At 37.2% G+C, this 23,838-nt stretch overlaps 3 protein-coding genes across 3 annotated transcripts in view; 2 read left to right on the top strand and 1 right to left on the bottom strand.

Moving 5' to 3' along the window:
• ATP2C1 (ATPase, Ca++ transporting, type 2C, member 1) overlaps positions 1-2,132 on the top strand; it is a 47,824-nt gene extending 45,692 nt beyond the window's left edge. The window contains exons 26-27 of the mRNA XM_010007485.1: positions 369-510; positions 1,349-2,132. Of these exons, the coding sequence (XP_010005787.1) occupies positions 369-510; positions 1,349-1,485 (279 nt within the window). The 3' untranslated portion in view covers positions 1,486-2,132. The remainder of the gene's footprint in view (positions 1-368; positions 511-1,348) is intronic.
• Positions 2,133-5,329: 3,197 nt separating this feature from the next.
• On the bottom strand, positions 5,330-11,573 carry ASTE1 (asteroid homolog 1 (Drosophila)). The gene is made up of 5 exons (XM_010007597.1): positions 11,525-11,573; positions 10,289-10,476; positions 8,897-9,445; positions 6,773-6,983; positions 5,330-5,391 (listed from the first exon to the last, which is right to left on the bottom strand). Exons 1-5 carry the CDS (start codon positions 11,571-11,573, stop codon positions 5,330-5,332), a joined length of 1,059 nt encoding a protein of 352 aa, XP_010005899.1.
• Positions 11,574-12,022: 449 nt separating this feature from the next.
• The window catches only part of NEK11 (NIMA-related kinase 11), an 80,002-nt gene continuing 68,186 nt past the window's right edge, over positions 12,023-23,838 (top strand). The window contains exon 1 of the mRNA XM_010007596.1: positions 12,023-12,192. Within this exon, the coding sequence (XP_010005898.1) occupies positions 12,023-12,192 (170 nt within the window). The remainder of the gene's footprint in view (positions 12,193-23,838) is intronic.

Genomic DNA, 23,838 nt, shown 5'->3' with positions numbered 1-23,838 from the left:
GAGAAAAGTGCATTGTTAATATACATTACTACATTTACTCTAATTTGCAGTCTATTTTCTGATGTGAGTTGTCATGGTCAACAAAAACACTTCCTTCTAGTGTAGAAGGCACCTTCTAATGCACTGCAATAAGAAATGTGAGCACAATATACAAGTTGCTGACTGTGAAGACAAGATTTTTAATTTGTTTACCAGAGAGAAAATGTAATTAGCCAGTTCAAGAACTTGTTATGGATTATCTAAAGGCCAACAATAATTTTTAACATTTTGCTTAAAGTCTGGATGAAAAGAAACTGTAGTTGTGAATTATTTTCTTGTCCAGGTCCTTAATATTATATGTACAGTGTAATGTGTGTTCCATTTTACAGGCAAAATCTGTGTTTGAGATTGGACTTTGCAGTAACAAAATGTTCTGCTATGCTGTCCTTGGATCCATAATGGGGCAGTTACTGGTCATTTACTTTCCTCCACTTCAGAAAGTTTTCCAAACAGAGAGCCTCAGTATCTTGGGTAAATACAGTTCCCTTTTCAAAATTGTACATTAAGGATTAATTTTTGAGTGCATTAGCTGATGGTTCTGTAAGAGTAATTTCTGGCTGTCTGCATACAACACGAATACAAAGCCTGCTAAATTTTTTTTTTTCCTTAGGAAAAAAAAATATTCCTTGGCAACCATTCTTTAAGTGCTTATGGTGCACAGCTGATCAGTGTGTTCTTAAACTTCTTAAGAGCTTATGTATATTAGGCTTTTAAGAAAATTTTTTATACAGGCAAAAATTAAACAATTTTTTGAAGTTTTTAAAGCATTGTTAACCTTGCTATTTCTCAAGTTTTTTCTCCAAATATAACCACCTTATTTAGAAATCTTGGTCCTTTATTAAATAAGCAGCTGCATTGTTGTAAGATAGACATGTATATAGATACATAATTGCTGTTGGCCTTATTAACACTTAAGTTTATTACTTGTGCATTTTTTTAGAGTTCAAGAAAAGTGATTGTCATTCAATACATGTTTTTACATAATTCTTTTCATTGTAGTGTCATCTCTGATTATGCTAACATTTAAAAATGTTACTTATATTGCTTACTGTTGTTTGTTTTCATAGGTGTTAATAAAAATAGGATTATTAAAGTTTGAAATACGCCTGTACTTAAAACTTGTGTGTAAACTAACCATGTTAATCTTCTGGTCCTGCAAAAATTGGTTATAGCTTCATTTCTCCTAACTTACCTAGTGATTGAGAGACATATTGAAAGTCTTGTAAGTGTTGTTCTCTTGTAAGCCTGCCCCTCAGGGGCTTATTACCCTTAAATAGCAAATTTCAAAAAGCTAATTATCTCTTTCCAGATTTACTGTTTCTTCTGGGACTCACTTCCTCTGTGTGCATAGTGACTGAGATCATAAAGAAGTTTGAAAGAAGCAAGGAAAAGATCCAGAAACATGGAAGTTCTTCTTCATCAGCTTCTTCTTTTCTTGATGTATGATGCATATTGCATTCTTTTGTTTGCAAACTTAGGGATTGCTGTCTAAAGATGTAGGAGAAAGCAAAACAATATTTGGAGGATAAATCCCAAGGGTTTTTGACAAGCCCTTCGTTTCACTGGCTAATGATGAACATTCATGTTTCAAGACTGTTTAGAATTTAACTTCCAGCTGTGGGAGTAACAAATGAAATTATGCAACTTTGGTAACATTTTTTCCTCAAACATAAATTTACTTTTGAAATTGACTGGGACTGGGGGGGGGGGAGGAGGTGTGTATTAATTTAAAGCAAGACCTAAGCCCAAGTCCCATTTTCTGCACTTAAAAGATACAACTGTGTAAAATCCTTCTCTTAGATATAAATATTTTAGTTTGTTTTTATTTAAAACATTGTACTATTTTATGGTGGTGGGACTTTGCTACTAATACAAGGATAAAACAATATTTCAGAGGCATTCCACTGGGTTTAGAGTCTGTCACAAGAGTGCCATATTCTAGCTACTGTATTTATTTACTTTATCCTGCAATGTGTAAGCGGCTCAAGTACCTTGTGCTACAGGTTTTTGTATCCCAAGTTGTTTGGTTTTTTTTTTTGCACAGGATGTGACCGCTATTGGATCACTGTTTTTCTTTTCTTCTTCTGTGATTGGAAAGCCTATACTGCAATTTGAAGTAAATGTTTGCTTTTCTTAAAAGTGTGTTGTCTCTTTGTTTTGAACGAAACTGGCATTTACACCAGACCAGTGTGCTTGTTTTGATGTAATTTTAGATACAAGCTTTATTTCACACATTGTTCCCTATTTACTTTAGCTTATGACTGTTAGGTGACTAGAGTGATTATAAGACAGTACTGTTACTGAAATTATTTGTAGTGTATTGAATTAGAAAGTGAATGCACTAATCCTCAGTGCAATGGCAAAAAACTCCACCCCTCATTCAAAGAAGCTTGAATTTCCTTCCTTCTTCTACCTGGATCATAAATAAACTTTTTACTGGTAGTGTAACTTAAATTTTTTATCCTGCAGAATGACATTTTGTTGCTAGAAAAGAATGATTATAGCATTAAAATACAATTGTAATAGCATAATAATACAGTTTCAAAATACTAATAAAATACTTGTTCTGGAAAGACAGTAAAAACTGACAATGCATGCTGATGAGGAGCCTCTTGAAGGAACTTGGGTTTTGGGAAAGAACAGCAACTCTACCTTTCATATAGTAAGTCTTAATTTGTTGATGTTCTTCTTCCATGGGATTGACTGCTTTGTGCTCTGTACTCAATCTTGGAGTCTCAGAAATCCAGGTAAGTATTGAAGGGCAGATGAACACCCATTTGTCGTTACTGCCTAGTCTTGAAACAGATTTCATTAAGTACCTCCTTCCCAGCACAAGTGTCATGTTCTGAATGAGGTATGTCAGTCTGAACAAGAAATAAAATTTCAGTCCCTTAAGAACAATTACTTCTGCCTTCTTGCAGGGTGAACTTAATTGAATGCAATTTACTTCAAATCTGCCAAGGTAAATTTTGCCATGTTTTCTGATGGAAGATGAAATGGTAACAAGTAACGTATCTGTAGAGCTCAATCTCATTACTTATGAAAAATGTATAGACTGAATCCCATTGCCAGTTTTTTTGCTCCACTCTTGATCATTACCACTTAGCAATTTTGAGAGATTTTTCTTGAAAACAATGGAATCAATTGGTAGGATTTTTCTGCAAAATTTGAGGCATTTAATATGAGGTGAAAATAAAGAGCAACCAAGGTCTTTATTTGTTCTTACTAAAGCATGGAATATATAACTTTTCAGTTTTAATAAGTAATAACCTTTTTTCCCCCAAAGCAGATTGAAAACCTATAATGTCTCAAAAAGGAAAATGGGAACATTTTATATAAGTTCTGCATAGCAGCCCTAGAATGAGTAATTATTTTCTTCTGCATACATGATTGAGTTTGCAATGGGGTTTATTTCATTTTGTTAGCAACCAAGAACATGAATTCTACCTTAAGAACACATTTCCAGTTGAGTAATTCTGAATTGTTGAGTCAGCACTACCAACAGTATCCTCAAAATGCCATATGATCATAGCATTTTTATCCAGAAGTGGATTACTTGAATTTATTCTGACCTTCCAAACTGACTGAAGATAATGCTTCTCAGCAAGTCTCAAGTTCTCCAGCATTTTTCCAATATGGAATTCAGCATAAATTGGGATTTCTCTTCTTACAGCACTAATAAAGTGGAATCAAAGAGACATGTATTTTTATATTTGTGGCTTACTTTAAATGTGACTATTTCTGATGATTAAACGCCATAAGAAAATATGAAGCTAGTAAAATGAAACATGGGATCATAATGGATCATTATGGAATAATTTGTATGATTAAGGATATAAGTTTTAGTTACTGAAATCAAGACCTTCAACCCAACTTTCAACTCAAACCACCTGATGGAAATGTGACTTTGCAGACTGCTGCAAATTGAAGTTTATTTAGGAGCTGTAAAGGTCTGGTAACTTGCTGTATGGTTGAGCTTTGGTGCCACCTGCTGGTAGTTTAATATGTAGCAGCTTTGTGCCGGAAGACGTTAAATATTACTCAGACTGTACCTCAAAAATAGTTTCATTAATAGATGTTATAAACGTATTATCTTTGAATATGTTGTGGCAGTGTCTGATAGCTGTCTGATATCAGAGACCCTTCCTGCAAGTCACAAGATCTAGTGAGTAATTTCCATGTGGATAGCTGTCTGAAAACTGAGCAGATGATGATGCAGGAATCAAGCTTGAATTCTGGTAAGTAATGGGCAAAACTTCGATTAAAAGTGGAAATAATTATTTTCCTGAAGGTAAGAAAAGGTATATGGATTCCTGAGGAGAAGAAACACAAATGTAATAATTAGGTTTCACACAAGGAGGACACTAGAAAAACAACAGCTTTTTAAGAAACACATTTATGTAGTGACTAATTTTGCTGGAAAGTTGGCTAATACAAAGCCCTGAGAAATACTGCTGTTGTAGGATTTTTGAAAGATACAAATTCTTTTTCAGTATTACCATGTTGATAGTAAGGGCTTGTCATGTAACTTAGTGTTTACGTTAGTTAAACAGGTTTTAATTTTACTGTCATTAGAGAAAAGGAGCTTAACTTGTATGACATGAGTTTGTTAATGGCAGAAGAGTGTGCAAAATTACTTGGAATTAACAAACTTGCTACTGTATGACAGTTTGTGTGTGCTTGTAAGCTTGTAAGCATTTAACTTACATACCAAAGTGGGGGGCAACAGATGCTGAAGTTTCTCCCCAGGTAAAGTTCAGTACCTATAATACTGCAAACACAACTTAGTTGAAGCCCAGTAAAGCTTTGCTCTGATTTTTAATTAAGACTGATACCTTTGAAAAAAAACAAAACACCACAACTTTTATACACTTTTTTTTATAAGACGGTTAGTTACAAAAAATGTAAATATAAAAATTCCCTGAAGTAAGAATTGTTGGTGAAGATTGAACCAGGAACTCGTGTGAAAAGAGGTGAAAAAATTCGAACAGTTGCCTATTTTAATGCAATTTCTTCCATCTTCATGGCATTAAAAGTTAACTCCAGGAATAATGCTTTCAGTCATCCATTGCAAGGGATGAAAACCTATTAACACTGCATAAATCCTGAGGTTCTGGTACAGCACACCTGATGGCCTTTTTTTCCTTATTAGATGTTTTCTTCTTTTTACAGGACTCAGATTTGGTCTTGGTCGTTTTCTGAAAGAAGTCTGGAGGTACAGTTGACTCCACTGTATTTAGCAAAACGTGATAAAGCTGAGTCATTTTTTGAGATGAACTAAACAGAGTTTCTACCGAAGGTGTTGATTTGAGCTCTTGATACAGTCTGTGCACAAGGGTCCCACTGTAAAGCCTGCTCAAAGGAAGGAGAGAATCCTCATTTAGGATCACACCTCATCAGGACAGGTACAGACATGTTGCTTACTGAAAACGCTGAAGGTAGCTACATACAGGATGCAACAGTGCGCTCCTATTCTACTCAGTATTTCTCTCTATGTTAGTATCTTTAAAGAAGGGAGTTAAAATGTAGTAAAATTGTCCAAATCAGTTTGATGCAGAAAACAAAACAACGTGTGAACACATTTTGGTGAGGGCTTGTGTGGAAAGCAGGCTTCTAAAACATCCTTACCTGCTCAGGTCTGGCTCAGAGAGAGGAGTGCAGAGCAGCTGGTTGAGATACAATCCCATCTGAAGACAGCACTGCCACTGGCAAAAACTGTGTGCGGCATCTACATCAAAATCTTGACATTCCCATTTCTTTTCCTTCCATTTTAGGAATTCGTTATATGCGATACTGTCATCTTCAGCACGTGCAACTGTGGGATCTAGGTGATAAATGAAAAATGACATGCAAATAAATGTTCTGCTGTGAACAGTAGGAAAGGTATTTGCAACATTACAGAATCTTCAGTACCTCAGTACTGGTACCTTCAGAACCTTCAGTTCCATTTCAGGAAGCATTAGTCATGTTTTCAAGTGTCCCAGACCCAACTTTAAGACATAAAATTGAGTAAAAAATTCGAGTATCCAGGAATTGTGAAATCAGGAGTCCTGTTAGTAAGGTAATTTGATACACTGTTCTGTGAATTGATCTGTTCCACACAAGATTTCCATCTCACTCCCACCCACTTGGGAAGCAGGAGGCAACAACATGAGTCCCATTTCTATAAACTAACACCTAAAGAAACTGTATAACCCTGGCATGCGTCATCTTTGCCATCAAATGGACTCCTAGAGGAAACACCACCATAACTCTTAGCAGGTATAAGTATTACTGAAACAATTAATGTGGTAATTTACTACTTGCAAATTCTCTCAATGCACAGTGCCTGTGCAATTCAGCATTTTTAAGGAGATGATTTTAGAAAAAACTCCCAAGGAAAAAAAAATAAATATATTTGAATGCATCAGTAGTGGTTATCTTTTGATACATGAGTAGGTTAAATCTATTTTTTTTTTTAAACTCTTACCTAAAATTGATATTGTAGTCCTAAAGAAAGCATTTATAAATGCAAATGAATGTTTTACAAGATGGTAAACACTGTTTTACCTATATAAAACATAAATTGAAGTCTAACAGTTTCTCTCTCTGCATCAAAGCAAAAATGTGACACTTCAAGCTATAATGTAAATCAATGCTAACTGAACAACTCACCATTAATGAGGAAAGAAGAATTATGCAATAGATTTTCATAGTAGCTGAACATCTAAAATTGTATCATTTGGAGATGTACCTGGATCTTCTGTTATCCTGTGCAGTTCTCCAAATACTATCATTAGAAATAAAGCCTTTAATTGATGCAAGTTCACTTTTGGCTCTGAACAACATATCCAGTAACATGTTACAGCAACAGGGAGTTGTAAGTGGCTGGGGATGGATTCCATGAAGCTCATTTTCACTCTTAGAGTCTCCAGCAAAAGCATCTGACGGCGTGACCTGGGCACCTGAAAATAAATGCAAAAATTGGAGTGGAAAAATAAAGATAAGAGTCTTTATTTGCTGTGAGCAATTTCCAAAAGGCAAATAAGCTTGTTTAAACCAGCTAGTACTTAATGTTTTTGACAAAAAAATCTATAAGTTTTCTAGATATTCTGAACAGGAAGTATTCTTAAAACACTACTCAAGGTTTAAAAACTACAGTTAAATGTTAAGTAGAAAGATAAAAGGTTAGATTTTTTAAAGGTTTCAGAGTCTCCTTCAAATCAGGTAACTGAAACTCCTATGTAAAAGTTGACTTGCTTAGAAAGGCTTGTAACTATAGTGCATTAAAATTACTTTGGCAGGGCAAAAATTATATATCTATATATAATATATATATAAACTTCATTTTGTGCTTCCTAGAAGTTACCCTTGCTTTGTGAGATACAGTGGTGATGTCTGTTCTTGGTACATTGAAAAAACACACTTGCCTGTAATCACAATGAAATCTTAAATGTGAAGCTTGCATTTTCCACCTGCAGTGTATTAATTCCTAGCATATTCCCTCTTTGTTATGCTTGTTAACTTCTAAAAAGTGGTCTTATGAACTGTCTTATATAACTTAATGTATGCAGCAGAATCCCAGCAAGCTGTTCAGTTGTAACTGGAGTGCTTTATGAACCCTGATTATGATGGTTTTACCTCCTCTTAGGCAGGCAACCTGACAGTAGAAGACACACTGGAATCAGTTGTCTAGAGCACTTAAATGCAGACTAACCTTTCTTCTAATCTGTTGAATTGATAATTCCCAGATATTCAGTAAAGAGTTGTTAGAATAGCAGGCTCAAATTCATTAAACAAACAGCATACATACCAAGATCAAACTGAGGTGTCATCAATGACTCTAAATCCCAAAATATGTTTCTTTGAAACTCTTAAGTGTTTGCATATTGCCTGTTTAAAAAGCCTGTAACAATAACCTGTACCAAAAATAGGCCTTTGGAACCACAGCTCTCTGTAGCATTTCATGGTCACAGATAGACTGGTAAGACTTGGTTCTTAAATGAAATAGCCACCAGCAAGTGATAAAAACATACAGCACAGCCCACATACAGAGATCTTGACCTAAATGCCAGAATGGATAGAGCACATGGCTTAAACGTGCAGTATTAAAAGACCCATTGTATTTCAGAAATTACTGCATACAGAACCTCCGTGATGCTACTCTGGGAATGGGAGATGACTTGCCATTCACAGAAACTTACAGTCTTAATCATTACAATTTAAATATACAGAATTGGTAATGGTGACTGGCACTAACCTACTACAACTTTCCTTCGATTACAAGCAGTTTTTCGGGTGCAGTTCTGCCTGGCTAGCAGCAGGGGTCAACGGTAGCAGGATGCATGCTTGCGGCAGGGGAAACTGCTGCAAGTTTCTTGTGTGAAATAATGGTGAATTTTTCGTAAAAAAGCATGGGTCAGTTGTTGCTTCAGAGCACTTCTCTGAAACATCCGTAGTCTGTTCAAATATAAATTCAGTTTTGTAGTGTTAAGTTGCACTTTTATAAATTTCATGAAGTTGAGTTCCTTTCTGTAGTTGTAAAAGCACGTGCAACAGAACACAGAGGTTGAAAGAAGGGCTTAGAATGGAAAATTTAGGCAGTACTACATGTACACACAACCGACTTTTAATATAACTTCACTTGGCATGCTTGGGGGAGGGGGCAAGAAGATAGGGGCAATGAATCTGTAGCTTCTCCAGCATCACAGGCCAAGCTCAGAGCCCTGTAGGTGTATCTGTACTAAGAAGTTACTTACTAAGGCTGCTTAGGTTTAGGCATCACGTTTAGCGACCAGTGGGCAAACCTAAGTCCCAACTATTTTTTGTCAAGTTGTTAACACACCGTTAACCGTGACCTGTTGTGACAACCATTTACCTCCGTTAACTTGTCCAAAGGAAAATGATCATCACAAAAATCTGTGGGTAGGCTTGCTGCTTGAACGAATGTTTTTTTAAGTGTCTTTTGGAGTCTGTCAAATTCACATACAACTGGCAGCTCCTTGCTCTGCCTACTCGGAGAAGCAGCTTCAGGACCTCGTGGTGCGTTCAGCAGCAGTCCGTAGATAACTTGTCGAATGGGCAAGGCTGTGCTGTGTGCACTGGGTCTCTGCATGTTCTCCACCTGGACGTGGAGGAAGGTACTCCTCAGTATCAGGGCATCGCTGATGAACGGGGCCAGCTTACCTTTTGCCAGAGCATCGAGCACCCAGCCGGGTAAGCCTGCGTTCCGGGCAGCCTCACATTCGTACTTCCCAGTCTGGAAGAAGTCCTCAAGATTCACCTCCGACGGGGCATAATCCTCCATGGAAGTGCAGAGGAGCTCCCTTATCTCTTCTCTCTGGTGTTTCCGGAGGTAGGTGAGCACAGTGTCCAGAGCCGGTCCGGGCCCGGGGAACTGCGCCAGAAATTTTTCCTTGTCCCTTGGCTAGAGTTAAATCTCCTTTGTCTTTTTTTGTCGCAAGCTAAACTGAAGTTGTTGTTTAGAGTTTCACAATTCCAGCTACACATGCTAAACACACAGCACCTCCACTTCTTCCCCTTACCTTCCTTTGCTTAAGCTAGTAAGATACTGTTTCGAATTTCCTTTCCATAACCTTCAGGTTTCTCTACCAATGGCTAACATACTCTGACATTTTCTGCTCCCAGGGTAAACCCTTCTTTACCAATGAAGGCCCCTTCCCAACTCTGTCAGGTTTTCTTGTTTGTTTTTTTCTTCAGAACCCCAGCACCACATCATTTGCTGTCCCACTACTCCTTGCAGTACGAATTCCAGTTTTCACAATTAAACTCCAAATATCCTTGATTTGTTTCCTGCCAACAACTTCACCGGCCTGCTCCTTTAAACTTTTTTGAAAATAAATACATTTTAAAAAAGGAGGCACTACTGCGTGTCTCCTTCATTTAAAATAACTCCTGAACACTGGTTCAATTGCTGTTTTCTGCAATATCTTTACAAACCTACCCAAGCCTGAAGTAGCATCAGCTCGGTAGGCTCAGTTTTTACTGCTCCCAGGGAAAGCATCACTAAGAGGGGTTTTATTAGTAGCGTCAGTAGCAAAGGAGCTCGCAGGCGACGGCAGAACAAGGCCAGCAGTACCCAACCACAAAGCAGGCTAATTAACATCTCCCTGGCATATATTCAGGAAGCCGAGATCCCTTAGAACCTCCGAGACGTTACTACCTTGTTCACACGAAGCGTTTAAGACTCGTTAAGGGTCGGGGGACACGCACAGAGGCACGAGCTCTCCCCGCTTCCCCACCCAGCTACCCTGGCTCGGTTCGGCTCGGCCCGGGGGGCAGCAGGAGGGTCGGCCGGCTTCTCCGTGCCAGGGTAGCTGGGTGGGGAAGCGGGGAGAGCTCGTGCCTCTGTGCGTGTCCCCCGACCCTTAACGAGTCTTAAACGCTTCGTGTGAACAAGGTAGTAACGTCTCGGAGGTTCTAAGGGATCTCGGCTTCCTGAATATATGCCAGGGAGATGTTAATTAGCCTGCTTTGTGGTTGGGTACTGCTGGCCTTGTTCTGCCGTCGCCTGCGAGCTCCTTTGCTACTGACGCTACTAATAAAACCCCTCTTAGTGATGCTTTCCCTGGGAGCAGTAAAAACTGAGCCTACCGAGCTGATGCTACTTCAGGCTTGGGTAGGTTTGTAAAGATATTGCAGAAAACAGCAATTGAACCAGTGTTCAGGAGTTATTTTAAATGAAGGAGACACGCAGTAGTGCCTCCTTTTTTAAAATTTATTTATTTTCAAAAAAGTTTAAAGGAGCAGGCCGGTGAAGTTGTTGGCAGGAAACAAATCAAGGATATTTGGAGTTTAATTGTGAAAACTGGAATTCGTACTGCAAGGAGTAGTGGGACAGCAAATGATGTGGTGCTGGGGTTCTGAAGAAAAAAACAAACAAGAAAACCTGACAGAGTTGGGAAGGGGCCTTCATTGGTAAAGAAGGGTTTACCCTGGGAGCAGAAAATGTCAGAGTATGTTAGCCATTGGTAGAGAAACCTGAAGGTTATGGAAAGGAAATTCGAAACAGTATCTTACTAGCTTAAGCAAAGGAAGGTAAGGGGAAGAAGTGGAGGTGCTGTGTGTTTAGCATGTGTAGCTGGAATTGTGAAACTCTAAACAACAACTTCAGTTTAGCTTGCGACAAAAAAAGACAAAGGAGATTTAACTCTAGCCAAGGGACAAGGAAAAATTTTTTTAAAAGTGATCCAGAAAATGTAATCGCATTAGGTTTGCATCAGCAGTCTGACAGGCTCTGGACGTGGAGGAAGGTACTTCTCAGTATCAGGGCATTGCTGATGAATGGGGCCAGCTTACCTTTTGCCACGGCTCTAATTTGCAGATGATATTAGTACTGAATCACACAGAAGCTGTAATGTCAGCACTGAAGAAGGTGGTCAAATCTGAGAGGTAAATGAACAAGCAGAGAAAACAGCTTTGTAGTTCTTGATGGGAGTGAACTCAAACAATGGGTGGAGAGGATGCTTCAGAATATACAGAACACCATGAAACTTGTATCCTAAAACACAGATATTTTTGGTGTCAGGTACCATGTTGGTATAAGGACAGGTGGTGAGGAAGAGTGCCATCTCTAGAGGAATTCTCGGGTAAAATTCAAGTGTAGTTGTCCTTGCAAAAAGTACTTGGACTTTTAAATAAATAAATATATAAGCACCTTAATTTCATTTCCCTTGTGTTATCAGTTCAGTTAATTAATTTAAGGTTGATGTAGAAGAAGGCTGACTCTGTCACATCTACATTATCTGGAGTTCCTTTATCAAAGCTGCTGTACATCTTAGCAACTAATGATTCCGCTTAATTTGTGCTTTGCTGCAAGCTGAGCGCTGCTGTAGAATTAAATGAAGATTTTAATACAAATAATAGATTGACGAATCAACCTTTTTTTCTGTTTCAAGTGTTTTCTGTGAGCATCCGTGGAAGAGTAAAAGGATTTGAAACCGGCATTCTAGAGAAACTTGTGTAGTTTCTGTTACACAGAGCAATGCTGAAATTTCAAGAAACTGCTAAGCGTGTCACTATTGCCGGATTTAATTCTGCTTGCTCAGATGCTATGATTGCAAGAAGATACACTATTCAGAAGAAACTTGGCAATGGAAGCTTTGGAAGCGTATATCTGGTTTCTGATAGAAAAGCAAAACAAGGAGAAGAATTGTAAGTAAACCCTTCACATACTTCAAATAAAAATGTTTGGAACATGTTTCTTGTATTGCAGATGTTTTCTTTTTGTCTCATCTCTCAGCTGGGTGTTATATTGCTGCCTTAACTGTAACTTCTTGAGGCCATAACATAGGAGCAGACTTTATGCTGAGTTGGCATTCCAGTGAAGTCTAGGTTTGTTTAAATAGTCAATCAGATATATCTTTCTTATTGTGCTTTAATCTAAGTCCTTTTTGGTTTACTTGTGCAAGACAGAGTGGAGGTAGGTAGCAAATCTCAGACCCACATCTCCATAGTTATGTACACCTCTGAAACTTTGTAACAAATAATAAAACCAGTAAAAATACATGTAACTTACTGATTCCCCAGAGTCACACTTTGGACAAGTTGCTAATATAAGAGAAATGCTGTGGAAAAGGCCTTTGTGTTTACTAAGAACCAAGGTAAGTTTTACGATTGTCCTGACAAGAAGCAGGACAAAGGTATATGTTTCACAAATTTGTACTTCTTTGTAACAAAATTGTTTGTTGAAGCCTTAAAGTGTTATAATTTAGCAACTCATAATTATGTGTATGCATGTATGTTTAATAAAATTGTATAGTTTATTTTTGAGGCCTTTGTATTTTAGAAATAAACTCGCTTCTTGAAGTTTTTACTTAGGAATGCTTACTAAAGTGCTTGGCAGTTGCCCTCCATCCGATGCTTATCCATTGTAATGAGCTTGATGTTTTTGTTTTAAAAAAAGTGGAAAACGAGAATCTTTAGCCTAATCAGGCCCAGCTACTGCAATATCAAGCTCTAAAATGCTCCATTGAGTTACACGTGCCAATTAAAGCATGGAACATTTAACAGGAGCATGAACATGACAGAATTTCTGAATGCATTTTAATGGACTTTCCTCTTAGTTTCTGATAATTTCTTAATGATTTACTCTAAGTAAGCTTTTTGATAACGCTTTTCAGGAATTGATTCAGTGTCATTGTAAGAACTCAGATTGTTGGAGAAATCTCAAAAGAAACTGTACTGTATTGATGTCCTGTTTTTTTATAATTGAGTTGTCTATATGAAACCTGAGAAGGAAGAGTTACAGAAATTCTGGTAAGCACCTTTGCATTTGCTGTGTATGTAATGATAGCACTTTTTTTTTTTTTTTTTTTAATTACCAGAAAATCTTGACTTTGTTTATTTTTTTTAACCTGCCTACATTTGAAAAGGTCTCATCAGTTTGTTTGATAAACCCTTTAGGATTGTGAGGCCACAAAGACAAAGAACGTCTTCAGAATGTTCACATTTCTCTATGTGAGTTGGAAGTTGAGTGCCTGGATGATGCTTTACTGTATAGAACTGTGTTTGTCTATCATTTTGATACTTACACCAACTGAAATTTATATGTGAATGTTTTTGGTTTTACCCCATAAAACTTGTGAGGCTTTTTGTTTAAAGTCTGAGATACCTAATCAATTTGCTTTTCAAACAGAAATAGATTATTCTTTTAAATATGGGGGTCTATCACTCTATTGATGGATACGTTAATGAAAAATTAATTAAAAAGTGATAAAAGAGCTTTTTCTGATTAATTTGTGCTTCACTTTTTGCTGTGAAGCACAAATGGATGTGCTTCCATTGTGCAATGGAATTCTTGTGAATATTGCTTTAATAAATGTGAATTCAAGACATAATTCTTTCACTTGTTTTCCTTCTACATCAATTTGCAGCTTCTCAGCTCCTTGGATTAGGTTTAGAGGCTACTAAGGTCTCAGCTTTTTCCAGCTGGTTTATAAGACTTTTGATTCTCTCTTAGCCTTACCTGTGGTTTTCTACAAAAATGCTCTGTCATTAAAACTTTCATTAACAACAATATGAAATATTTTAACTTTTATTTTTCTGTTAAAATAATTTATCATGCAAATAGGGTGACAGGAACTTCCTGGGCTTTTTAGACCCTTCAGAACTCATTTTAAGAATATTACCAGAGTAGTGTAATAAGTGTCTTCATACATTTGCTGCTGTAGTGCGCAGTCTGCCAAAACCTCAAAAACAAAGAATGTGTACTTGGCCTTTAAGTAGTTACCATCAGTATTTTTATCCATGGGAATTTTTCTTTGAGAACTTAAATTCTGAGTGATTGTGTTTTGAACGAGTGTTCGGTGTCTGCAGCATTTTTTAGGGTTGAGGCTGAAGGTGTCCTCCACCATCTTCAGGATCAGACACTGAATATTAAATGTCATATTCTTACTTTGTTTTATCAGTCTCTTTTTGTGACAACAGTATTTAACAACCCAGAGTGCTAGCTGTAGTACTTGTAGTCCATCGTTTCATCTCTAGGGGGTACTTGTGTATCACAGTTACACTTCATTCCTTCTGCATCTCAAAAGTAGCTCGAACAGATTCCCCCAGCTTGCTATCACTTATATGTTGATAGATGACAAAAATACTGGCCCAGGTGAACATGAAACTGAGGTAGCTGAAACTGAGATGGAGTGTAGACACTTTCTTCTATTTAAAAATACTGGTTTCTGAAGGTGGTGATATATACTAGAAGTCAGGCCCTCAACCATACTTTCAAATCAGAAAATAATCTCTTATGAAACTGTCCCAGTTACTGTTTCTGTTATGTTTTCCATTGGAAAATGTGTATATCTATATATGTATACCTGGAAATTAAAAATTAGGTGATTATGTTGCTTAATCTTAAAAAAAATAATAATTACATCTCTGAAAGCACTTTGGCAGAAAAATAAGGAATTGAGATAATTTCTGAATGACCTTGGCTGAATTAGAAGTCTATTGTTTCAGACATGATCCAGAACATGCTGAGACAGGTGTTAGTGCAATCTCAGTCAAAGATAGTTTCTTGAAGATTGCTACCATGTAAAGCTCTGTGAAAGAGCATAGGAATAAATAATAAAAATACAAATTCCCAAGAATGGCATTTTGGATATTGGTACAGAAGCTGTTCAGGGATGTCCCTTTCAATTTTCAAATACTGCAGTGTCTACAGAATGAGCTAATATAAAAATGATTACAATGTAATTTCATGTATGTTCAGCAAAGGTTTCACGTTATTTTAGAAATAGTGTTTGGGTATGCCTTGTACTTTGCTACCCTTAAAGGAACTTAGCTGTGGTGAGTAAAGTATTATGCACACAGTTGCTTCAGATGGGAGTGAGAGAGTGAGCTGTTTATTTGGGGCATGCCTCAAGTTAACATCTGTATGTCACATAGAACTCTCCACACAGAGCTGCTGAGGCCAGAAATACCTGCCTTTTGTGGAAGTACATGCCAGCTTCATGATGGTCTTTACCTCTGTGTGTGCACAGGATCCTGATTACTGACTTTCTGGGATCATACTAGATCAAAGACACCCAGTGAAATATAGCTGAGTTGCATACTATATAAATAATAAGGTTATGACATAACCAGTTCATAGTCCTGTGAGATTTCTATAATTTGCCTTCTTTTTATTAGGTAACTCTGAAAATCTTTTTAATTTTAATTTTACCTTTCACCATGTCTCAATTAGAAAATTATACATAGCTAAAAGGAGCTGTCAGCTAGAGACAGAGCTAAACACCTGAAAGTCTAAGCCAGGAAAATCCCTAGTCATACAGTACATTATCATGTTGATGAATTCCATTTTCCTTTAGAAAATAATAGTTGCAAGTCATCATATATTCTTAAATATACTTTAATAGGTTCTGTTCACACTTGATTTTACTGAAGGGTAGTTTCTCTACTTGTATTGATTGTGCTTTATGTTTTTCCAAGGTATATTATGGACAATGGAGAGGGAGAAAAATCAAACCACTGGTTAGTATTCTGGAGTAAGATGATGCTACCATGGAGTTATTTCAGACTGGCTGTTAGACTTAAAGTCACACTTATCTCCTTCTGAGATACCTGCTTTGAGCAGACTTGTTATAAATAACTTTTTTGAATTTCATAGTAATTTCCTAAAAATAAAAATGCAAGTTCTAGATTTTAGATTTGTCTAGGGAAGGTGACTTTTTTCTTTCCATATTTGTATGTAGAGAGTTATGCCGTCAGTTGTACATCTTCTACAATATCTTTTGATCATGTCGAATGATTCTCACCAAGCATGACAGAGGGTTAAATACCTCGAAGACAGAAGTTCCTGCAACTTATGTGAAAACAGCAGAGAACAAAATGAATGCTCTCAGAAAGAGAGAGGCCAGAACTTGAAGGCTCTTCACTATGAAAGAAGTCTCTCCTGTAGTAGACAATCCACACAGGAGAGAGATCATCAATTTCCTCCAGTTTTGGAAGAAACTATGGTCAGAATTTGTATCATCTTAGACCCTAAAATCAGTCAAACACAAGAGACATGTTTGTTTAAAAGCAAGCTTCTTAGTTCCAGTTTACAGAGGATGGCTTGGTTTGTCTATTGTTTGACATTTCCCCTGTTAGATATTTGCAAATCTTCTGGTCTTGAGCCAGGTACTCTAAATTCACTAAAAATGAGATTGAATTGCTTAATGTTGACATTGTCTTTACATTCTAGTGGTCTCTACAATGTGCTCTGGCAAATCTTTATTTCAAGTTGCAAACTGATTTAGCTAATACAGAACCGGAGTAAAAGTAGCAGGAATGTGCCAGTCTTTTTCTGTGCAAACAGTAGTATCCCTGCAGTCACTTCTGTCCCGGTCTCCCTGAGAGTGTTATCAGTTAATTGTAACAGGTAATTATGGTTAAAGACAAAGCGTTTTATAGCAGAAATTTACATTCAGCAGTAATCTTGAAGGACAGTGCTACCACTTACAGATACTGGATGTCCCAATCAATTGTGCCAAGTGAAGCTCTGGGTTAAGCTTCACTAATTCATGACCAAACATAGGCAAGCAGCTGCAGTACCCAGTAGGCAAAAGGGACTTCTAGTTCATAAATATTCACAAGGTACTTATACATCCCTGTGGTGGAAAGCACATGCTGAGAAGCGCCAGACTCCCTGGACTGCTCCTGTGTGTGGTAATTGTGGGGTGTCAGCTCAGCTTCTGTGTCTGACTTGCGTTATACCATTAATCCAGACCCATGCTATGATTCCTTGGAAACTGCGCACTTAGCTGAATAATTTATCACATGACTTTCAATTATTTATGGCTTCTTATAACAAATGAAATAAAATCTAAAGGTGAAAGAGTTTTGTAACTTAAGAATATCCAAGTGGCAAGTGACACATTGCTGTGTTGTCAGATCCCCATGTTTGCTGCTTGTTTGCTTCTCTGAAGGTATTCCAAGGGAATGGTCATTTGATACTGAGTGGCTTAAAACAGTAACAAATTACTCCCTGCCAGTTGTCATGTGCATATTCATCCAGTTGTGCTGCTTTCCTTTTTCCTTCTTCCTCATTTAATAATAAAAACTAGAAATTAAAACTGGAGTCCATCAGGCCACTTGAGATTTATGAACAGGTATTTATGATCTCCTTGCAAACTGAACAAGAGTGCATTTCCTATAGGACCTTCCTGATTACTGCTTATTTTTAAGTTAACCTTTTCTTAGTGAATCATCTTTTGCTTGGCTCATTCAGGTGTGCATCTGCTTCTTCATGTAAGGCTCTGGCTACTGTGTATTGGCTAAGCTGCCATCACTGCTAAGCTGTACACTCATTCTTGGCCCCAAATAAGAGGTAAGAAGGATATCGACAGAGAGGTCTTACTGGTTTAGGTAGAGCAGTTTAAGAAGTCGGCCTTCATCAGCTTTCCACTCAAGTGGCTGAGCATTACTTTCATATTCTGTGAACAATGCTGTGGTAATCAAGACCTAGTTAAGTGTCAAACCTTGCTGAAACCTCTGTAGCACTGTAGCACTGTGCTGCTCTTGTGCCTTAGTTTGAGAGTACGCCTGCAAATGGAGGTTGCCAGAGAGTGAAATTATAAAGGTATTCTTTCCATTTTGTCGGGCAGTTGCAGCCATGTCCACAGTTGTTTCAGAGCATTTTCCAGTGTGCAGGCCAGTACTGGTTCACAGACCAGTTTGATAACCCTGGTTTCATTCAAAGCAGTTCTCACTGGAAGCAATGTGGAAAGGTGCTGTAATCCCTACCTCCTAGCATCTCTGTCAGTGCCCAGCTTTTCCTGCAGCCCAGTATTGCACTGTAGGACTCCTCCTGGCTTTTGGCGCATGAAGTCAAGGTCCACCCTTGCAGTGGGAAGGTGTCAGTGTTAAAGTACAACACAGATGCAGAAGGCAGGAACTACCATTAGGGTGACGCTTTTACTGCAAACCTTTGGAAACAGACACACATTTTCAAAGAACGTTGCCCTGCTAAAATTGGTTAACAACAGGCTTGATCATTACAACACACAGGAATCTGAAAAATGGACCATCTTACACTGGAAAAAATTATTTGAAGTTCAGTGTAAGAAAGTCTGGAAAGTCCCTGTGCTGGATAAATCTCTTATGCTGCAGGGCATTACATAAGCAATTCCTTTATTAAAATTACTTGTTTCCTCATTTTCAAAAAATGGAAGGCCTGGTATCTGTGGGCTCTTCGAAATCAAAGAGTGAGTGCTCAGAACAGGACCTTCTGTTCAGCTGTTGTTACATAGGTACCTGTGAAAATCCTCTGCAGCCATGTCAGATACAATTTTTACATCTGCTCAGTAGTCTTTTTGAGCTTTGATAGTGTTGTTATTGGGTGTGTGTGTGGGTGTTGTTGGGTGTTTTTTAGTTTTTATGTATTTGTAAGCCAGCTTTAGTAAGGAAATGGAGAGGTACAGCGTGATTACTTTAGGTCAAACTGTGACCACCTGCCTCCAAGTCAAAGTATGTTTTTGCAATATTTGAATATGCTTGCCTATTGTATCTTGTTGGCAAGGTGTTTTGTCTGAAGTCTGCATCAAAGATATCATAGTTCTTTCCATGCAGAGGGAGCCTTATGGCTCTTTGTTGCATTCAGTACATGGTAATGAGAAAACTGCTGAAGTGAGTGGATTTGCTGAGCAGTTAGTGTATTTTATTTTTTTATTTATTATTTTCTGCATCTACTTATGTGACACATTAGTAAATGTAATTCTTGGTTCACTGTTTCTCTTACACACATGGTGTGCCCTTCATGTGAACTAAAATAACTTTTTGATGTTGCTCAGTATTTGTTTCATTTTTGTTTTGCATGTTTCATTGATTTCTAAGACCACAGTGTCATACTTGGGAAGGCTAAAAAGTTTAAAATATTTTTATCTAACAATAGATGTTATACACTATTAATTTCTCAGCATTCCTTGATTCCCTTTTCCTTGGTAGACTATTTAGTGACAATGTTTTTTAAAGCTATAAACTGCCCTTTATCTCTTTCTCCAGTCCCCAACCCCCTTTTTTTCTTTTCCTGTCCCATAGATCATATGATGCATATCAGAAATAAGCATTGAAGGAGATGCCTACTGGAAAGAGACATGTAGCAAGAGTGAGTTTTCTCATTAAATCTGCAGCAGTTGGTATTTAAATTACTTATGGGAATTTGTTCCACTGAAGGGACAATATTCTTGACATAAGTATCCTTGCAACATTGAAAGGAACATGATTCTGCTTACAAATATATTTGCATTCAGGAAAGAACCTATTCAATTTTATGTGAGGAAATGTTGCAGTTGAATTTCTGTGAAATGCATTCTTATAGCCATTATTAGTGTGTCTGGTTTCACTTTGCAATTCCTGTTCTTTAAAATTCGCTGTTTTCTGTAAACTGATTTATATAGATCAGGTAATATGAGGGGTTTTCTTCAAAATTTCTAATTTAATCTAATTTCAAAATTTAAACAATTCCTATACAAACACAATTCTTTTTGGAAGTTGAAGAAATGTAACATGGCAATTGTGAGATATTTAATTATTTTGTAATACTTGAAAACAAAATGCTGCATCCAACCTTTAGTTCTCCAACAGTATCTCCTTATTCTGAAAGGGAAAATTAATTGTCAGAGGGTATTTAATAGTGAAAAGTATTGAGTATATGTAACGAAATAAAAAAGGAGAAATGCCTGGTTTAAATACTTTGATGCTTGATGGAGTTAAGTCTTCAAAGATACAGAGAATAAACACATTTTTTAGTCTTTGTCACTTTTTTTCTCTGAAGTTCCGTTTAGGTTAGCGGTAGCAGGACATTTAATTACATTCTTAAACAAGGCTAGTTTGTAGAAAATGGATGAAGGAACAGTAGATGGCGATAATGCAACACGTAAAGTTTAAAAAAAAAAAAAAAAGAAGAAAAAAAAAAAAGAGTACTTTCGCAGCTGTTTAGTTTATGCCCCATAATTATTTTTCATAGTTTTCCTGAGTAGGCACAAATTTCTTCAGTTCAATTATAGTCTATTAGTATTTAATTTAGTGCTGAAACATACGAATAGGCTACAAATATAACTGCATTTTATTTTTTCATACCAGTTGAGGAAATAATTACAGGTTTCAAAAACGTGGCTTTAGAGGAAAATTCTTCCTTTATTAATCAACGTCCACTTTATTTTGTAGTTTTAGTCAGTGTAGATGATAATCCAAAATGTCCCAAAATTAATACATTTGAATATTTAAATAAATTACGGTAAGAGATACTTTTGTACACTAGTAATGTGGCTTATTCTGTTCTGTGGAGGATAACACAAGTATTCTGCTTAGGTTTGTAATACTTTTGGTTTTATTTCTCCAGTGTTGCCACATATGGTCAACCAAAAATAATTTGAAGCATGCCCTTTTATATAAGTGAGATTTTGCTCAGTGCAGAATAGAACAATATAAACCGTATTCCTTGAAGCTAATTTATTTCTACTGTATGATCTGATCCCAGAAAATATATTCTTATTTCTTCGGGATACTAATTAGGAACTGTTAATTTTCAAATAACCACAAACTGTTTACATCGTGGGCTGAACAGTGTTAGAGCATTTGCAAGAGTATTTGAAAATTAGGTGTGTCAAAAAATGTTTGTAGGTGCTATAATTATGGCTTGCTGATGGAAACTAAAAGTGGATTATCCATTTCCATTTTAAATGTATGAAATCTTATCACCATTCAAATATATTTAAGCACTGCAAAATTCTTTGAAGTGCTTATTCAATAAATGAAATTACATTTAATATGTGTATGGATATTGCAGTGCTTATATAGCAACTGAATTCTTAGTGTCTAACTCAGGGATTAGTTCTCAATGCTCTTTGGGAACAGTATGAACAGGCTATATTTTAGGATACTGAAAGACAATCATTGATGACTTATAGCTTTACTAATAAATGGATAGTGTCCTTGGAGATGACAAAGAAGCCCAGCCCTTGATTTGAAGAGTTGTGCAGCAATACTTCGGCTTGAAATGGGTTTATGGCTTGAGTAATAAGTCAGTAACAGCCATGACAGTGATGAAAGGAGCCTAACACTCGATTTAAGAAGTTGTGTAGTCATACTTAAGCTTGAAATGTTTCAGCTAATGAGTGAACATATATATGTAAATAGCAATAGCAAACAAGCAGTCATTGTTTGTTTTTCTTTGAAAGTGTGGTAATCATCTTCTTGATATTCTCACAGAAATCAAGAGCTCTTAATTACAGTTTCTTTCCTTAACTAAAACCAAGTATTTGTTCTAGCTAGGACTGATTTTTGTATGCTGACTTTTTGCATTTCATGGTTTCACCAGCTTCTTCTTTCCTTAGCAGATAGATGAATGTCTTTACATTATCTGAGCATGCAGATACTGGTGTTCCAAATACAGTGGAAAAAATGTAAAGAATGATAATTTGAATTTTTGGTGCTAAGCTGTAAACTGAAGGAAATCTGCTGACACCAGGCAGAAACACCTGGTTAAGATTATTAGTAACAGCACAGCTGTATGTAATATGGGTAAGGATACAATGAAAATTACAGTGGAACTAGATGATCAGCCTAAGTGAGAGAGATAGATTCAAGGCAATAGGGTGACATAAAAGCAGTAAAGTATCTGAAGTGCAAATAAAAGTTGGATGTGCAAGCATGAGAGGTTTGAAAGGAAATGTGAGGAAATTGTAATGCCTGACAGTGAGCAAGTAACTTTACATGAGGAGTACCTCATGTGCTCAGTGGAATGTCAAATGAAAGGGATGCTGTCGTATCCAGATGTAAACTGTATATAAAAGACAGTTTAAGTTGGGGATAAACAGGATTGTATATATAAAAAAATAATTCCAGTAATAGAATATTGTCTGTGTGTAAGTTATCAACAGAAACCTGAAATTGTGAGTTCAGAACTCCACTGTTGGCGGTAGCATGCAAATCTCATCAATGTTGTAATATTGCAGAAAGCAACTGACTGCAAGAAGCAGTAATGATGAGTGACTCCATCTTGCCCACAGCTGGTGTGTCACAGAATTTCCCAAACGTTTTTAACACAGTAGACACTGTTGTGCAGACAGGAGTTGTGCCTGAGAGTTGTCAACTCTTTTTCTTTTTTGTTCCTGTTTGTAGTACCTTTTGTTGTTTGATAAGCAGATTTTAAGACATCATTAATTAGACGGGCAGGTCTTTAATTTTGTTTTTGACCAATTTCAGATCCAATTACAGAGTCAGGATGAAGTGATACATTTTTACAGATTTGCATCTGGTCCTTGTACTGAGGAGTTACCAGGGTGAAGAACTAGCCCTAGAAGGGTCAGAGTGGATAGAAATATAATACCTAGCTATGGGCTATGCCACAGCTCTCTGTTTTGCCAACTTGGAAATATAAACTATTGGAATGATACATTCCCAGCTTTTCCCACAGGTGACCGGCAGGCAGGTCTTGCTGATCTTAGGCTGCAATTAACAACTTTCTGTGTAAAATGAAGTTTCTGTTTAATTAAAAACTTTCAATTACAATCATATATTCCTAGAGCACACCTTCTCTGTGATATTTTCTTATGCCTATTCATTCTTGACATTAAAAGAGTTAAATTTCTTTAATTCATTTCAGCAAGCAAATGTACCTAGTTAATAATTGATGTTGCAGTTTACTCAATAGAGGGAGTGCATTTTGAGAAAGGCTATCTTCTTTTAAGGGTTGCATCTGATCCAATAAACCAAATTATATAATAATAAAGTATGTCACCAATGAAAACAAATACCAGATGGGTTGTAGAACATTTAATTTTAGATCAGTAGACTGAGATAAACACTGCTGTGGCAGACTGTCAGTCACTGGTAAAGCTCAAAAAGGGATTCCCACTGGGTGTCCGCATCCTGGAGGATTCCACTTCCGTGCTTGTTTTAAGTCTTGCTCTATTTGTCCCCATTTGCTTCACATTAATGCTCTTTCAGACATGGTGTGCTGTCCTGGCTGCGTTTCAAGGCATGACAACGCAAGCCGGCAAGGTTTGGCTGCTGAAAGGCAGGAGATGTTCCTGGGCAAGAGCTGTGAGCCTGCCGGGAGGCAGAGCAGCTGCTTTCTGACTGTGGGGAATGGGCTTGTGGCTCATGGCATTTTCCCACCCCGGGGGCACTGAGGCTGTTACCTGACCCAGCTTCCTCCAGCACGGATGTAAATAGTGTCGGCCGGTGTATTTTACTCTTAAGATGCGAATGCTTTCACTACAAGACATTTTCAGTTGCGACACTTAGCTCAAGTCTTAGAGCTATTAGATTGCAACGCTAGTGTTCTTTGGTTTTGGTGTTTTTTCCATCCCCCCCCCC

This window comes from Chaetura pelagica, unplaced genomic scaffold (genome assembly GCF_000747805.2).
Source record: "Chaetura pelagica isolate M959 unplaced genomic scaffold, ChaPel_1.0 scaffold10, whole genome shotgun sequence".
Lineage (NCBI taxonomy): Eukaryota > Metazoa > Chordata > Aves > Apodiformes > Apodidae > Chaetura > Chaetura pelagica.
The sequence above is the reverse complement of the archived record's forward strand: the minus strand, read 5'-3'. Positions and strand labels throughout refer to the sequence as shown.